This window comes from Pelecanus crispus, chromosome 3 (assembly GCF_030463565.1).
Source record: "Pelecanus crispus isolate bPelCri1 chromosome 3, bPelCri1.pri, whole genome shotgun sequence".
Lineage (NCBI taxonomy): Eukaryota > Metazoa > Chordata > Aves > Pelecaniformes > Pelecanidae > Pelecanus > Pelecanus crispus.
Genome location: NC_134645.1, coordinates 63,752,590 through 63,771,278, shown reverse-complemented (window position 1 = coordinate 63,771,278; position 18,689 = coordinate 63,752,590). Strand labels below are relative to the sequence as shown.

At 43.6% G+C, this 18,689-nt stretch overlaps 1 protein-coding gene across 1 annotated transcript; it reads right to left on the bottom strand.

Annotated features, from left to right (window-relative positions):
• Positions 1-1,494: 1,494 nt before the first annotated feature.
• Positions 1,495-11,231, bottom strand: RSPH3 (radial spoke head 3). The gene is made up of 8 exons (XM_075707704.1): positions 11,104-11,231; positions 10,511-10,598; positions 9,203-9,335; positions 7,148-7,293; positions 6,369-6,572; positions 5,215-5,377; positions 4,040-4,126; positions 1,495-1,757 (listed from the first exon to the last, which is right to left on the bottom strand). Exons 1-8 carry the CDS (start codon positions 11,229-11,231, stop codon positions 1,495-1,497), a joined length of 1,212 nt encoding a protein of 403 aa, XP_075563819.1.
• Between the last annotated feature and the right edge of the window lie 7,458 nt (positions 11,232-18,689).

Below are 18,689 nucleotides of genomic sequence, written 5' to 3'. Positions count from 1 at the left end.
ATTCCAGTCATATGCATAAAAATAAATTCTTCTTAGAAACTTACAGACAGATGTAGGTAGTGAGCACCAACTACCTTAATTTCATACATGTAACACATTTTGCTGGATGCTTTGAGGAATCAATCATAAATGAAAAAACAAGCACACCTTATTGAAATACTGTCAACTTAGCAAACAGAGGAGGAGTTTATAGGGGAATATTCCAGCTTTGAAAAGCATCCATGGGTGTGTCTGTCTACAATCTGTACTATGTGACTCCAAACACTCAGTTTTAACACATTCGTATTACATGAAACCACTGAGTGGATTTGTTGGTGGTTACATCTCATTACTTCTGATTTTCAACTACCTACAGAGAGAGGTAAATACCTGACACCTTCCCAGGGAGCTTTTCCATGTAAGCAAGAGCTGCCCTGATTATCACTGGACATCCTAGCCCAGGATGGAGGGAAGGCAGGGTCTGCCTGTGAAGCCACACACACAGGTGGTCCAGTGAAAAGTCTGGACGTCCCTTTTGAGGGTATGAGATGTGGAGCAGGTATGTGTCTCTTCAGGTGTCATTTCTGAAATCCCACTCTCAGACTGGGATCTGGCCTGCTGGGTTAGCACACATCTCCTCTGACCTGCAGAGAGGAGGTAGCACAAAGCAGTCTGGACAAGGTGGGACTTTTCCCACAGGTGCACCTAGCAAGGAAACGGGTTGCTGCGATAGAGGGCAGATGTACTTTTATGAGGGGGAATTCCCCACTTGTGGAGTTGGCCTGTGAACAGACAGATACACGTGGCATTGCAGGTGCATTTTGTCAGTCATGTCTGGTACTGCTTCCAGTGAACCAGCAGGAAAGGACAATTACAAAGAAAACTGAGGCTGGACTCAGCACATGGCTCCAGCCCCTCACCAGTGCTCTGGGAGTCAGGAGGCTGAGGAGGATTTTGCACTGGCAGAAATTCCCAGTGGCAGATAACTCTTTGAACCCGAAGAGCTTCAGGAACAACAGCCTTTGCTCTGTTACCTGTTGAGATGCCCATCCAAGTTTGTCAGGAAAGTAGAGACTACCATGAGTGAAAATAAATTTATCTAAGCGCCATAGCAGCTACCTTTCAAAATAAGGCAATTAAGGAAATTCTGTTCTGAGAACATTATCAAAGCACTTGCAAAGGTTATTAGGATGCTCTCAATGTCCTTCTCATGACCTTCTAGCACAGGGTGTGGGAGAGCGTTACTTTTCACTTGTAAATGTCCCAGGTTTTTGATGGATTGGATTGTGTAGAAGGGTATAGAATTTCACTGCTATTCATGGCACTAGTAACCTCTCGATTCTTGCAGCCTGAAATCAGCAATGTTGGCATATGGAAAACACGCTTTAATGCTCTACTATTGCTAAGGCTCATCCTTCAGCATGGCTAGGGCACAATACTTGTAAATAGATAGGAATTCATTTCTTCTTTCAGCTAAGCCACTCATCTCGGTTTACTTGGTGACTTGCCTGCCTGTTACTCAGTTTCCAAATCCTCTGTTCCTTCTCGATCTGATTCTTCTAACTGGAAAGAGATGCGACGTGAAGGCTGTTCCTCAGCGACAGGTTGATCAGTCTCTTCTTTCTCTGTGACAGGTCGGTCAGCAGCGTCTGTCTCATGGGCCACCTGGGGCACTGCATCTGTTGGCCTGGGCTCTTCAGCAGGTGCCTCTGTCAGATCAGTCAGAGGTTTATGGCTGAATGCATCTAAGCGTTTTTCAACCACTGTACAAATTAAGGCTGAAACAGAGAAAGCCACCATTAACAAACATGGAAGAAAAAAGCTATATTTGAGATTATTTTATGTATTACTGACCTATAACTTCTTAAACAGGGAAAAGGCCCCAAAATAACACTAAAAATGAAAGAATACTTGAATGAGAAAAAACATCCCTGCTGCTGTAGCCTAGTTCCAGCCAAATGAGCGGTTTACACTGAAAGCAGTGATTTGAAAGGGTTCACCTGGATTGTTTTGTTGTTTTCCTCACAGTTGTTCCTCACTTCCAGAGTGGGTCACCCCACCAGGAACAAGGACTAGCCAGGTTGCACACAGCATGATGGTTCTAGCAGTGGGAAATACTAGAACTATGGGAGTCATCAGAAGAATTTCTCTTTCCAAAAAACATCTGTAAAGCGCCTATTCTTTATTATTGTTTGCTGTTTAGCCTTCATAAATTTTTCTAAAGAGTATGCCCCTTCGAAATCAAAGAACACAACAAAAAAAAAAATCACTCACTTTGATTTTACATGTGAAAAATAAAGGCCAACAATGAAAGAAGAGAGGTTTAACACAGAAAATAGGACAATGTACAGGTACTAAAAAGAGCTTCATTGTTAATTCATGGGTTGACTTTAGCAAGTAAAAGAAGGAATGGTCATCTCTGAGAGGACAAACATAGCCCCCTTACACTGTGGGTGCTTCCCTTGTAGTTCACAGCTCTTTTATTGGACAGTGACAAAATGAATTCTTTAAGTAGCATCTTCATTCAAATAGGTTAAAAATGGATCCTTAGAGATTTTTCCTATGCTTCTCCGTAATGGGGGAAGAAGCCACAACCTATCTCAGCTGAGGCTGTGTCTGCCTCTACAAAACTTGGAGAATCTAATTTGCAGAGATCATGTTTTCTCAGCAGTGGGTGATTGGGTATAAGTCAGGAAATACAGAGGGTAAACAGCAAAACAGGGGCTGCTGGTATTACTTATTGGCCTGCTCCAGCTGTTCTGTGTATCTTAGAACTGGTGCAAGACCATGATATCTGGTTAAAAAATTAAACAGAAAGATTTAACAGGAATATGATAGATGTTTTCAGCAATAGTGTATCCTGCAGCAACATCCTCCTTGGGTTGTTTATTCAGTAGTCACATACCATACTCCTTTCTTAAAAGGAGAGAAAATTCCCTTCCTCCTGTGAGCTATATGAAGAAGTGATCCTTGAGTGCACATACCAGCACATATATCATAGGATAAAATACTTAACAAACCAGCTGTAATTATCCAAATTATACACTAACAAAAGATCCTGGTTAAACTGAAAATAAACCCAAAGGAAGGAAACAAAATTATAATTCAAACACAAAATCACAGCAGGAGGAAAACCATAGGAATGAAAGATGTAACACAAGTGTAAAAAGTGGTTTGATCTTGGACCACCACAGTGGACACGCATTCATCATAATTTTGTGTTTCTACACAAGACGGAGTTTACATTGTTCAGGTATTTCAACTACAGCCTCTGAAGGCTGACTAATAAAAGAACTTGAATACTTTGCTTGAACTAGCTCAAAAGACGACTGGTGTTTTAATCTATTTCAAAAGCAAGGACATGATTATTGACTGCTGAGGAGGTAAGCCCTTGTTTTGATGAAAAGTGTTGGTCACCTGACTTCTCACTAAACCATGGCCTACAATTATCCCTCTCTTCTCCTTTTATGAAGGATGAACATATTAGGATGAATGTCCATAGCTCAGGGAGCTTACACAAATGAGTTAAGAGACTTTTGTGGTATACACATGGCTATAGACAGGATAGGCTTTTCTGTGCCCACTGGCACAATCAGGCACACCACAGAGAACAGCACAGCAATAACGGCTGTGCAACACATGAGAAATAAAAGTTTTATAGCAAAGAAAAGAATTGGTGCTCTTTAACCATTCTGCTCCTCCTGAATGTATTCATCTCCCAGCATCAATACATCTCAAAACGTGTAAAGCCAGCAGAGAGAGGGTAGTGCAGCATGACTGACACTTCTATTATTTCAGCTGAAAATCAATTACCTAGATGTATGTAGTAGTTTCCAACATTAAAAATGTTTTAATATAGTAAAAAAAAACCCAAAAACCCAAACAACCCAAACCATAAAACACCCACAAAAAGCCACGGGTACTTGGAGTTCTTGCTAAAATGACACCTGCTACCTTAACCCACAATGACCCTGTAAATGTGATATTTGTTCTGACGGGGGGGGGGGGACACCAAGAACATCAAGCAGCCCAGATTACATTCCAGGATTTGGTAACTTACAGTCAAGCATTGTCCTCCCCAGAACCTTCTTCTCTAGTGTTTCTTCCACTTCTGTCATCAGCCATGGAAGGAATTCTGTCTCAATATCTGTAAGCATTTAGCAGGAAGAAAGAAAAAATGTCTTTTTATTAAGGATGAGCAACAGGATCTTGGGGCTGTTTTTCATTTGCTATGATCATTAAAGGATGAACATCCTTGCCAAAAGACACTTGCTTTGCAAGAGCCAGATGAAATCTCTCAGGTGTTGTTGGGTTTCTTATCTCCACCTCTCTTACTGAGGTTCCTCATTGTTATGGACCCAGACCAGAGTCCTCTCAATCCTGCAGTGATTTTCAAAGCGGTCTGGCACCCTTGAAGGGCTAGCACAGATGAGATACACAGTAATGTTCTAGTGAGATGAAAATAACTATCCTGAACAAGTCAGGAGAATAACATTTCCTGCCTTGCTTTCCAAAGACGTCTGGCTTCTGGTCTGCTGAAAGCATTTGTTCCCTCTGACTAAAGAGCTCTTGCTTACGCATTTATTTCTCAGATCATGCTCTTTGTATGCCGTGGTCCCAAAGCCTGACCTGTTTGCAAAATACACTCAGTTTCTGCATATACCACATAACTCATTCTGGAGAGAGCGTATCCACTCCCAAGCTGCGGTGTGGGCACCTGCGCAGGGCCTGGGGAAGTGAGGTGCAGCAAAGCAGCCCATAAGAAATGGTGCTGATTCTAAAAGTTTGGAAGTCACTGATGTACAACTCCGAAATTATTTTCAGGGCCTACTTATAATTGACTAATTTCTCCATTGCTCTGATAATCATTAACAAAGATTCAGAATAACATACAGATTTCTTTGCCTGTCCTATCAAAATATATTTACTTCAATTTGGATCACGCTCTCTCTCTGCTCTACCAATCCTAGCCACCCATTTATTTCTCTCCAGTTCAAAAGCAGCTCTTCTCATTGTAACACTGTCAGCTCTTGCTTAACCCTTGACTACTTGTAAACAATGTTTGTTTTAAAAATTTGAGTTTGGAAACTATCTCTTCAGCCACAAAGGTAAATTAATAAAGTCTTGTGACATTATTGTAAATCATAGGACAATAAGCTATGTTTTATGGTTGTTCTGACCTTTATATTACTCTGTTCACATATTTAAAAAAAAAAAAAAAAAACCACCACAAACCTCTTTCTATAGGGTCATAAAAAAACCCACTCTCACGAAGATTGTTGAAGACCGAGGGAATGAGATCAGCCAGGTAACGCTTAGCGAATGCCCGAGCTGCAATTTTCTCTGTGGTCTCTTTCTGTTTCTGCAGCATTTGCATGTGCTGGAGTTTGCGACGTTCCTGTCAAGACAATATTGCGTGTAAAACTTTCAAGACCTTTAGCTGTTACTCCTTTGATCTAGACTTTGAAGAATGATCGGAGTCATAAATAGCAAAGATAATCAAGCGTACTGATACTTATGGCCTCTGACTTTCACAAAAACTGCTCATGTGAACAAGTGCTTGAAAGCAAGCTTGTACTCAATCTATGGAGTAATAAAATCTACAAGGACTAGAGGGAAACACATTCCTTTGGTATACCTTTTCTGATTTTGGCAAGTCTGTAAAATAAGGGCCTTGTAGCTGGCTGAATGAAACCCTTCTCTGACACCTTAGTATGCATTGATCTCATGACTCTATGCTTTATTACTGCAGATAAAGCTGATCATTGGTCTTGGAATGAGATGAAGTTGGGTCAGGTTTTCCTGAACTTTTCATCTTTCCAATTTTATATCCCATTTGATGTAATTAAAGATTAAAACTCAAATTGGTCCAGGAAGACATGGAAAAAAAAATGAAACATATGAGGCTGGTGAATAATGTCCTTTCTATTTACTAGATAGTACTAATATAGCTTAATACTTGGAGATCTTGAGAGGTATGTGTGCACATACGGTAGGTGCATGCATTGAGTGTGAAAGACTAGGAGGTGCCTCTCTTACTTTCAAGCTCTGTGACTATTCATTTAGTGGTTATTATAATGAAAAGGCTTGAGTAACAGCTGCATCGGGTACAAAGGGTACTGTTGCGTTTGGCCTCTTGATCAGGTGTCTGAGTACACCAGGTCAGTGGAGCATGACTGCTCCGAATAAACACAACAGCATGGTGCTGGTGCATGAGAGCAGATGGCAGAGTGCAGCTGTATGGCACCAAAATGCTTTGAGGAATATAAAACTTGACAATAACCTTTTGGGCACATCCAGCTTATTTCACAACTTGTCTTTACTGGAAATGGTTTTCTCTCTTCTGTTGAGCATTCAGACAGGCCTGTTCTGCTCTTAGGAAATCCTACCTTCTCCTCTCTGTATCGCCTGTCCTGCTCTTCCAAGCGCTGTACTTCAGCAAGCTCTGCATTACGCAGCTCTGCATAGGCACGCTGATGTGCCCACAGCTGGGCCAGCTCTTCTTCTTCCATGACTTCCAGCAAAGCTTGCTCAACCGTTTTCCCAATCAACACTTCCAGGATTGGCTTGACTTCAACATCAAAGTCAAACAACTGAGGATGGGAGTCAGTGAAACAGAGATAAATGTCCCTTGATCACAATCACTCTTAGCATCTTGGCAAGGAGAAAAGGAGGATGAACAAAGCCCTTGTGCTGAAGGCAGGCCTGAGAAGGGCGGGGAGGGGGGGGGTGGGGGCGGGGGGCAGTATCAGCTAAGGCATGAAGCATGAATGCAGCTGGGGACTAAACGATGAGTGGGCTGAAGTGAGACACCACACACCCTGCCACAGCTGCTGTGGGGGCTGCCAGGGAGAAGCAGAGCACTCACCTGGACCCTATTTCTGTGTTCCCAACCCCTTCTTGGGCTGGACACTGTTTCTACAGGGAAGGGCATTTCTCAACATTGTAGTTCTTAGCTGGAAGCAGCAGAACCAGTGCACGTGGAGAAGCACCTTCCTCAATTTTGCACTTAACCTCACAGCAGACATTGGGGACTTTTTTTTTTTTTTTTTGACATTTTCTGTGAGGATAAGTTCCTTTCTGCTTCTGCCTCAATTTTGCATCAGAAATGTGTTTTGTATGGGAGACATGTTTTGACAGCACTTGCGGACCTGACTTCGCTTCATACCTCTCCTTCTTCTATTTGCGTGGCCACATCTTTTCCTGTTTTGGCTGGTATGAAGAGTGGAGTGGGTGGTCTGTCCAAAAATGCATCTGTTTGACACTCTGTATCAACCTCTATTATCCGGTCACTGATCTCTTCCAAATACAGTTCTAGAAATAAAAGCACAATGAATGCTGTAAGTTGCATTCTTTTTATTTCAACTCGCAACTATTTTTGATGACTCTACAGGGTGAATTATATCCAAAGAGTGCAATAAAATGTCTTCTATAAAGTTAAAGAAAAAAAAAAAAAGAGACCTCAACTTAAAACATAGATCAGTTTGCTGCATAGTCCATCTGATGCCACATTCTCTGTAATGTCTGGTGCACTTCCTAAAAGAGCATTTCACTTAGCAGGTTTCAAAAGAGTAAGAGTCTAGATCATTTCAGCCCACCTTGCAGAATAAACAGTTCTTGACAGCATCAACGGGGTAGGACAATTTCAAAAAGGGATAGTGACTGCCTATCTACTAACGAGTAATATTGAAAACACACATTTTTCTCCATTGTATGCAGCAAACCAGAACACTGGATCTGTTGGGTTTAAAGAATGATATTCTACTTCTGACCCCACCAGAAGTGGCTTTGAGGTTGTTGTGGTTTAGCCCCAACCAGCAACTAAGCACCACGCAGCCGCTCACTCACTCCCCCTACCTCGATGGGATGGGGGAGAGATTCGGAGGAGTAAGAGTGAGAAACACTCCTGGGTTGAGATAAGAATAGTTTAATAATGGAAATAAAGTAAAGTAGTAATGATAATAATAACAGTATAATAATGATAATAATAATAATGATACACGAAGCAAGTGATGCACAATGCAGTTGCTCACCACCTGCCGACCAATACCCAGACAGTTCCCAAGCAGCGATCGCTGCTCCCCGGCCAACCCCCACCCAGCTTATATACTGAGCATGATGTCACATGGTATGGAATAGCCCTTTGGTCAGTTTGGATCAACTATTCTGGCTGTGCCCCCTCCCAGCTTCTTGTGCACCTGGCAGAGCATGGGAAGCTGAAAAGTCCTTGACTAGCATAAGCAGGACTTAGCAACAACTAAAAACATCAGTGTGTTATCAACATTCTTCTCATACTAAGTCCAAAACACAGCACTGTGCCTGCTACTAGGAAGAAAATTGACTCTATTCCAGCCGAAACCAGGACAGAGGTAACCACACATCTGTAACAACATGTGCTTGATTTGAGTTATAACTGTCTGTCTCCTACTGCAGAGATAAATAGCATGGCTCAGATTATAAGGTCTGTGGAGTACTTAAAATTATCCACACTAGTCAGTGGGAAGGATATGAGACCAAGACTTCCACACCAGATAGCCTCCTTCTGCGTCCAACCGTATTTGAATGGTGAAAAGCCGCTGTGTGCACTGGAGGTGGTGTAGGAGGTTTGGTGGGGCTGGGGCAGAGGGAACCTTCAGAAGCCAAAGACCATGTCTGATTAGCATGTAACGCAGCTGTTTTCCCAGTTTGTAAGTCAATCCAATCTGAAATGATTTGCAGAGGGCACAGCAATACATTACACTGACCTCATGATTACCCCACTGCGAAATTTTGGTTTTCCTACAAATAAAATTGTTTTCCCACAAATAGGGCAGTTTCCTATTCTAAATTAGGGTGTGTCCCCCAATTTTTAATAGTAGTTTTATTCTTACCTATGACTGCACTCTTAAGCAAAATTTTTAAAAGCCCTCGATTTTAAGCATATACCAAACTTCTCTGATGATACTGGAAAAGGAAAGAATAAATGAAGAAGTCTTGACTAGTGTTCAAAAATGTGCACTGAAAACTGAAGAACAGAGCCTCTGGGAAAATGTCACTAATTAGCCAAGTTTATTAGATACAGCTGAAACTAAGGGATTATAATAGAAAGGATTAGAGAACCTCTGATTATGGTTCTGACTTTAACCCTATGTGATTCTACCAACTGCATCATCAATTTAGTAAGTCAATATAAATCAGCAAGTTTTTCTTTTCCAATGAATTTTAAAAAGATTCAGCCTTTTACCTGTCTGCACATGAATATGCTCTCTGCCTTCCACAGGCTCAGGTGTTCTCAGTTGCATTTGCTCTTTCGCACGCTTTCTAGCCAGGGCTCTTCTCCGTGCTTCCTTCTGCCTTTCAATGTCAAGGGGACTGGGCTGGGTACTCTGAGCAGGGATGAAGAAGAAAAAAAAACCATAAAAGAGAACACACTTTCTACTTGGAAATTATACTAATTTCTCTCTACAGGAAAAAGCAGGTGGTGGTTTGATTTTAATGCTACAAATCTAGCATTTCAGATTTACTTTTCTGGGTCCTGACCCTAAATTTTCAGTTACCTTAAAGACTGTAGGGCATGAAATTAATAAGGTATGCTAGCTGCCTACAGGCACATACTAATGGCATCTCACACTAAGAGCAATCAGTAGCTATTTGGAAGTGGATATTATCTACAGAACTTGGTTTTGCAAGATAAAGTATATTAAAATGTCACATTGTTGCTGACAAGTGAAAGTTTCTAGGTAAAGCTTTAAGAAGGTCAAATGGACTTAAATCCAGTTATCATATTATCATCAGAATTGTTTGCTAGGTAAAAATTATAGGTTCTTTATCGCTGATGCAACAAAAGAAACCCACAGTAACTTTTATATTCAGTACTGTGTTTGTGGATTGAAATGAGCATCACTTTTGAACTTCTTAAACAGAACATATGTGAAATTCTCTCTAAGAAAAAGCTACTGAACAACACGAAGTTATTTCCACAAAGTAGCTTTTAAAAATACAGGTTGCTTTAATCTCTTACATGATCAAAGTATCTGTATAGAAATATTCTCTGAAAATGAAGGATCACTAAAACATTTACTACTCTGTCAGGATAAATAAAATACTTTTGCCTCCATACAAGCAGCTTTTGTATACAGCTGGACCGACTAGCTCTGCTTCTTTAGTAGGGTAAGCTAAAGTCTGCCCCAAGACTTAATCTCCCCAAGAGCTACTAGTCTCACTGATAACACCTGTGGATGCATATGGTAACAGATGATGAAGTGATGGCTTATGCTCAGTATCATTACACTAAAGAAACGGGGGGAAAGATAATCAAGTACTTAATGGGAAAAAAAATAATCAGAACTACAGAAGTTCATGGGAAGCCAAGTGCTTTAAAGAAAGGCTGAAAACAGTCGCATGCTAGTTTAGCTGGAGAGCTTGTGACTGTGTGAAATATTTTAAGTAAAATTACAACCTCAGTAGTTAAAATTAGTACTGAGGAACAGTTTTCCTGCCGTACCTAGTACTTTCCAACAAAGCTGTAGTATGATCTACACGAAAAACGTACCGCAGGTATGACCTGAAGGGCATAAGTGTTGCCACGCACCACTCTCCTGTCATACATGAGGTTGGTGTAACGAACAGGTTCCTTCTCTCTGCAACATCAAGCACAGACAGTTGTGGCGACAGCGCTGCAAGCTGCTGCTGCACCAGGGGAGGTTTAGGTTGGAAATTAGGAAAAATTTCTTTACAGAAAGGGTGGTCAAGAATTGGAACAGGCTGCCCAGAGAGGTGGTGGAGTCCCCATCCCTGGAAGTGTTCAGAAAACGGGTAGATGTGGCACTTCAGGACATGGTTTAGTCTAGTTTACCCTTGATTGGCTTAGAGTAGACTTGGTAGTGTAGGTTAATGGTTGGACTGGATGATCTTGAAGGTCTTTTCCAACCTAAATGATTCTATGATTCTATACGCCAACGCCTCAGCAAGCCAGAAGGACTTTGAGAGGCCAGAGGTGCAAGTTCCCCCCAGGGATTCCCCTCCCCCGGGAAGGGCGGCGAGGGACCCGGGGTGAGGGCGAAGGGCAGGAGGGGCAGCGGTGCCCATTCGGGGCGCGTAGGCCGCGGGGCTGGACGGCGCGGCCCGCCGGACACCGGCACTCACGGCTCGGCGGCCTCCAGCGGCGCTCGATACTTGGGGCGGGCGGGCAGGGCGCGGGGCCGGCTGCAGTAGCTGTAGGGGACGGCGGGGGCCACCGCCGCCGCCACCTCCGTCTCTCTGGCGGGCAGCATGGCGGGGTCCGGCCGGGGCGCGGCGGGTCCGGCCCGCAGCAGCCAGGCGCCGGGTGAAGGAGCGGGAGCGGCCGCCGGCGCCGCGGCAGCCGTCTCCAGGGCAACGCGCACGCGCGGGGCGGGCGGGGTGGCGGCCGTTGGTGCCGCTCGCGCAGGTTCTCCCGGCAGGAAGGAGCTGCAGCCCGAGGGAGCGGGAAACGATCGCTTTAACTGCTCAGGGGCCTGCGCTCGGCAGCGCTGCCGGCCCCTCCCGGGCGGAGGTAATGAGGGTGGTTCACCGCGAGGTGTCACCGTCCTTCTTCCGCCTCTGCACCAGCCGCCCCGGCGCTGGGAGGTGTCCGGTTCGACTGGCGGTGCCTTAACTCCATCTGCAGTGCCGCCGGGGGTGCAAAAATTGGCTGGGGGATCGCAAAAAGCTGCCGGATGGTGTGCTGGTGGCTTAAGTACCGGTGTCCAGAAAGGCAGCCCAAACCGCGGCACTCCTAATTCTGTTTTTTCCACAGGAGTAGGGGATTTGCACACCGTAAAAGTGGTGTACAGTGGGAGATAGGAGAGTGAGGTGGGCCCTCAGTACACCATCCCGTGTCCGTAGTGTGCTGCGCTCCCTGTCATGACAAATCATGAGGATGCGTGTTCAGATTCTCTGAAAAATTTCCATTAAGAGAAACATAAAGCAATTAAGGGTTACTGATACAGTGATAGCTCTTTTTTTTTCTTTTTTTTTTACCGTATGTGGGTAGTCATACGAAGGCTTGATTACTTTGGCAAGACTGAGTATATGAAATAATCCATGCCCTTTGTTTCTGAAATCTTTGGTTCAAATGTAATTCACGGGTGAAATGCTATTTATTTCAGCTCAGTTGTGTTACTCAGCTGTGCTCCAGGACAGCCCTGTGTAGACAGTCACAGAGAAGAGAACTGGAAGTAGCGCTTGTTACTTGTGCTTCATAGGAGGCCCACAAGGCACAGGGGAAGCTGTATAGCAAGTGAAACTTTTGGAAAAAGAAGTAAAAAAAACCCACCCCAAACCAGAAAAACTCTGCCAAAACCCAAGGCCAAGTGTGTGAGGCAAGAGAAAAGAGGAATATATGGTTTTGTAATTAATTAACAGGCAGCTGGCAGAGTCAATACAGAAATGGGAGTTGTGTTGACTACATGGTTACCAGCTGGGTGGTGGGACACGAGAATATGGGGCTGCAGGAGCACAGTGCAAATGTCACTGGGGTGGGAGGGGAGAGCCATCCTTCAGTATTTGCTTGTGTCTGGGCAAGCAAAGTTAATGAATGAGCAGCTTGGCCCAGCCAAGCCAGAGCACTACAGCCCTTAAATTTGACCAGAACTTTGATTTTGGGGACCTGACTCATATTTTCTGAAAATTTTAGTTGGGCTATATGCCTATTTCTACTTTTGGCCTAGGGACTTGAAATCTGGGGAGACATTTCTGAGCTGTTAGGGACACGGAGTTTTCTGTTTGCATGAAAAAATTGCCACAGTATAGCCTTCAAAAACGTCAGTCTGTACATGTCCGGTAAGGAATTGTTTGAGTGTGCTTGCTGAACAGCCCTAGAAATCTGGCTGGAATGGACTAGGCAGGGAGGTGGTGAGAGAAGAGCCTGTAACCACCTGAGCAAGAATTCCTGAGGAGTTGCCCGTTACACACGTGCTGCCCACAAATCTTGTGAAGATGAAGGTGTTGTGTTGCAGGTTCATGCTGTTAAGATGGCCCCAGCCTGGTGTCTCACCTGTTGGGTGAATTTCTCATTCACCTAATATGTGCATTGATTGAATGGCAGCGACTCTCCTACTCACCTCTGTGAAACACTGATAACGCTGAAGTTACCAGTTTAGTGCAAAAGTGCTACAAGTACTCTGTAGGAGAGGCAAAGGTCTCTGGCTTTGCAGGTTAGCCGACCTTTGTAAGTGACAAAGTCACGTCCAGGAAAAACCTCTGCTCTTCTCCCTTGCCCCCTTTTATGTTGTCTTTTGCCAAAAATACCCCATGAGTTTTGGAACATTTTGTGTCATCACAAGACCGCCTGCAGCAGGAGCCAAAACCACGTTGATTGTAATCAGATGGCTAGGCTGCCATTAGTACCCGTAGCTGCACTCCAGATCTTACAGTCACAGTGGCTGTTTCACATAATCTTTGGAGGATTGTCTGGGACATGCACAGATCTCAGCACAGGAGGTACTGCCTGGGAAGTGGGCCTGCCTAGCGAGGAATGAATCAGCTCCCATATGGCAGCTAAGAAAGGTCTTTTGAGGTGCCTTCAGCTGACTTGAAAGCTGCAGAGCAAGGGCTTTGTCTCCTTCCAGGCTTGCTGTGGGTCTGTTAAAATGCTTTGGAGCCACAAACAGACTATGTTTTTTTTATTTTCATGAGAATTTCTTGGTATTGTACCATGCCTTATTGAATGCTCCTTGGCAGTGGGCTTTCTGGATGTGAAATGAGTTTACTGACAGCAAAGCAAGTGTGAAGGTGACAGCATCTAGTAATAAAAGATGTGCATCCACCATTTCCTCCAGCACCTGGGATGCATTCTGTAACTACTGAATGACATCTTGAAATACAATATAAGGGATCTCCAGTGCTGAGACTGGGTTTTGCTGGGGCTGTAGCTTGGATGTTACTAGCTTGGGAGACCCTGTGCCACAGTGCATTGAATAATACAATGCTGAACAGACTAGCTGTGTCCAGTTTCCACTCTTAACTTTCTGCAGCATTGCATAATTAGGAAGGGAAGGAGGTTTGGATTTGGAGTCATTTTGGGTATAGACAACGCTTAATTATCAAGAAAGGGCATGGAGGGGCATATTGCCTTCCCAGAGCATTGCCTTCTGGCTGGAGAGGACCATGGCTGCTTTTAAAATTACAGGAATGCTTCCCTGATTTAATACTGTGTAATTACCTGAAATTTGGGTTAGATTTGGCTCTCCATGGTCCTGCGACAGAATTCTAAGCTGTGGTTCTTAGCCCTCTGGGCCTGCAGATAAAGAGATGGAGCTCCCTGTCTTGGAAGTGACTTTACTTGAGGCCAAAATGCCATTGCCTTCAAGTACATATCACAGAATCACAGACCAGTCTAGGTTGAAAGGGACTCTGGAGGTCTCTAGTGTAACCCCCTTGCCTAAGTAGGGACAAATTCAAAGATAGATCAGATTGGCCAGGGCTTTCTCCTGACAGATTTTTAAAATCTCCAGGGATGGAGATGCTTGGGGTAGCCTTGAAAATCCCAGGAAGCATCATGCTGATGCTAATCAATGCCATGAGATGTCCGACAGAAATACGAAAAACACAGTACAAACATGGAGGGCCATCAGTGTGACTGCAAGGACGAAAAAATTGCAGAGCCCAAATGAGGTGCAAGTGTACGGTTTACCTCAATGCTGTTGGAAAACAAGTAATAGAAGTGCACTGAAACGTGCTTTTAACTTGCTGCAGTGACATGATCAAAGAGAATCAGCAATATTGCACCAGTATTGTATCACTGGTGTCTGCCAGCCCTCAGATGGTGTCTTTGCTCTTCCTCATAGGCACTAGGTTCAATGCATCCGTGATATACAGACATTGCCTATGTATAGGCCTGGTCCTAATAGTGAGATGATGATTTTTTAAAAATATGTGCCAGCCTGAGAGTTTTGACAGATGAGAGACATAGAATGAAAAATAAATAAATACCTGAGCTAAACTTGAGTCCCTATGGTGATATCAGTATTTTTTAAGTAGGGTTGTTAATCTTACTATGTAATTGTGAATCAAAAAAAAATGCAGATCCTATCACTCATGTCTTCAAACCAAAATTATTAAACTTCCTTTTCTCTCTAGCAGTGCAGCTTTGTCTTGACCCCAGTCCTGACCTCGTGGGGGACTGGAAAATTCCACTTCTGAAGGCCTTCATTTCTCCAACACTAGTCAAAAACCAGGTTTTATTATTCATGATTTCCAGCCAAAATTAACAATCCTGCTTCCCCCTACCACTTGATGTCTGACTCTCAGCACCATTTTCACTAGGTTCCCTTCCCTCCCTGTCCCCCACAAGCTTTGTTTTTCAGCGTGACAAGCCTGCTCTCAGGGTTGCCCTACACCACTGTGGGACTTCAAAGCCAGTGACAGGAAAGAATTGTAAAGGGGTGAGAGAGCAGCTTAGAGTGTGCAACAGTGCACACTTAATTTTGAACTACCATTCATTAAACTGCTAATTGGAAAATCAGTTGTTGGTGACCTTCCTTAAATAAGTTCAAATAGGCTGTGTGCTGCTAATCCCTCTCCATCCCCTTCTTACCTCTCCCTTCCTTGCACAGGGCTCTCCCAGTTGTCTTCCTTTGGCCCAGGATGCTCTGCCTTGTTTGCCATCACCCTGTATTGAGGGCAGTTGTTCAACTGCACTAAACTTGCAGAGTCAGAAACAAGACTGATCTGCTGCTGTTGTCCTTTCACTGTAGCTTCTGTGTTTGTCCATCTGGAAATAAATTGCCCTTCATCACATCTCTGGATCTCTGGGAGGCAGAGCAGTGTCCTCTGTGCTTTACTGGAGTTAAACTGCACAGTGCAAGAACTGCACTGGGCAGGAGGCATGTGGAGAAAGCAGATCCCAACACTGAATAACCTAACTACAAACCTCCAGTCTTTATCTCAAGACCATCCTCCCTGATCACCTATGGAGAACTAGTGACTGCTCTGGTCTTTCACACATGCAAAGACTTCTCAAATGCCTTGTCTTCTGGTGTAAATGCCTTGCCTTCTGGTGTCTGTAGCTCTTAAGATGGGTGTGCATCTGTATATCGTATCATGTAACATTATGTACTCCTCAGAGTAGAGCAGTCTGTGAAGTTCTTGAGTAATGCTGTGATTACTTTCTCACCTCATGGCCAGTTGTGCTAAAGAGAACTGATTGGTGAATTGCAGGCAAAGCTGTCCAGCTGCACTTGCTGTGTGAAGTTACAGCTTTATGACGGGGAGACAGAATTCACACCTGGAGGCATGGGGGAAAGGTGACTGCAAAACCTCTTCCTCAGTACACAGAGGAAGTAGACAGGGCTATGCCCTATATATGATGAGGTTGAATTGCACGGCCCAAGACTGTGCAGCAAGCATGTGGAAAAGCAAGACAAATCTGTAATCTTTATCATAAGAGCATCTTCTCTGATCATCTCTCTTGGAATCTGCTTGGGTTTGGCCTTAAAATTTTTCAAAAATACATTTTTATATTTTTCAGTTTGGCCTATGTGATACTGAAGGTGCAAGGTTTGAATTCGGACTGTAGCATCTGCCAAGGAAGTTGATGGGAGGCTTGTGGGTGGTAGGAAGGAAGAGTTTCAAGCAGCCGTTGGATCAGTTCTGTAAATAGCTGGTTGGCTAAAGAGCATGTTTTGTTTAGAAAGTATGAAACCCTCTGTAGAAACCTTTTCATATTATTACCCAGCAGAGGAAACAGAGCTCAATGGAGTCAAACCCTGTTTGAGATTTGTGAACCATTTGTTCAGACTTATGTGCTGGCACCTCAGGTTAGAAACAGAAAATAATCTGTGGTTTCCTCTCCCCTTGTAGAAGAACATGAAGAATTTGGAATGGGCTTCACTCAGAAGTGAGATTTAAATTGGTGTATTTATCACAACAAGTGGAAAAGACTGATTTAAAACAATAAAAGTGGTATATTCTATAGGAAAAAAAAAGGGTTCGATAATTAGCATTTCTGAGTAACAGAGAGACAGAAAAAACAATTGTTCAGCCAACATCCACGGAGACTTGCATTGGCTATGTATATGAGAGTCAGCTGTCCAAATGAGGATTATATCACTTCTCCAACAGTGCCTGCCCTTTTCCCCATGGATTTTTCTCTCTATTATCATCAGACTTTTATTTTAAAAGTTGCTTCCTCTTCTGAATTTTTAGCATTCAGAAGTTCCTCTCTTTTCACTCTGTTCTGATGACACATGCGATAAGGACTGACTGCTAACAAAATTCAGAGAAAAATGTAACCAGAGCGCCTAACCAAGGTGGATTTCCTTTTCCTGTAGTCAGAAATTGTCCTCGTGGAGACACACAATAGCCACAGTAGCTGCTATCTGGCTAATGCTAGCAGAGTAGCAGCATGTTTTAATCACCTGAATTTTGCAGCTGAACATGACCAGTTATGGACATGAAATGCTTGCAGGGTCAGCCAGACAGCCAAGCCAACTTCAAAGTGAACTTGGTTAACTTCATGGCTGAGTTTCCAAGTTAACTTGGTGAATGAGTTTCTATGCTGCTTTCCATCTGAGACAGGCATATTCTGCCATGCAGAGGGAATGCGTACCAAGGAAACAGCTTTCCACACCTGCTCCACACAGCTCTTCATGCCCCTTGAGCAAGCAGAGCAGCAGAGAAGCAGGCCTGCTGCCTTGAACATGTCTTAGTAGGCAGGTGAAATGGCTCGTGCACCCATTATCAAAGACATGATTTACATTGAACAGAAATGCAGGATTGCATGAATGACACTTGAAAACATCCTCTTTTCCTGAGAGAGAAAATAAATTAATGGATTTAAGGGAAGAAAGATAATGTTACTCTCATGGAGTTTTTGGCAGTGAGCCACTGGTGGTTTTTCTTGGCCTTTTTTATGGAGGGGTTCCCTTTGTAGGAATCCTGTGGGAAGAAGTGTCTCTGGACACATTCAGGTGGCAGAAGGATAAAATTCCTGACAACCATAATCCCATCTTCCTCTAGGGAACCCTTGAGCTTGGAGGTCCTGGAAAGGAGGCACTGGAAATCAGTGGCTCCTTAACTTGAGAAGTCTTTTATCTGCTGTAGGCTATCATTCAGGATCCTGGGCTGCCTACCTATATTTGTTCAAAGCTCACCCCTGTGATAGCCAAGTGCTGTGATCTCTTGGCCTCACTATGGCAAAAATTTTGGTCTCTGGGTCAAGAGACCTGCCTGGGTGCAATGGGAAGCTGAAATTGTCACTTGCAGTGTATGGGTGAGGAATGAGTCAGCCTGGGAATAAGCAGTGCTGGTATGGTGCTGCAACAAACCACCTGCTCTCCTGTGGTGGATCAGCACCAACACCAGAACAGGCAGTTGAGAGATAAGAACTCCCATTCCCGGACTAAAAATAACACAGACGGGATTTTTGTCTGCTGTAATACTTCTTCCTGTTGTAGTTGGAGACATTTGATAGCAGTGTTACAAGAGGGAACATTATGGTTCAATATGTAACTGAGTTATGAGGCACGAATTTTATCATTAGCTTTTAATATTAGTATTAGCTTTTTAACATTAAAGTACACATAGTCCAGTCAAGAATCCCAAAGCCATCCATTTTGGCTTTAGTGCTACAGGAAAATATAGAGATCTATTTCTAAGCAAAAGGCTGAAGAGATACAATCCCATCACAAAAAGTTTCCCAAGTTCTTGGCTTTTTTTTTAGGTGTCAGCATTGTGGAGAGCAGTCACATCCTACAGAGTGGTTCAGTCCC

Coding starts and splice junctions, on each gene's coding strand:
- RSPH3 (XM_075707704.1), bottom strand. CDS start 11,231: ATGCTGCCCGCCAGAGAGACGGAGGTGGCGGCGGCGGTGGCCCCCGCC. Junction 7,294..9,202: donor GCATATTCATGTGCAGACAG/GTAAAAGGCTGA, acceptor TTTTATTTCTAG/AACTGTATTTGGAAGAGATC. Junction 1,758..4,039: donor GGGGAGGACAATGCTTGACT/GTAAGTTACCAA, acceptor TCTCTGTTTCAG/CCTTAATTTGTACAGTGGTT.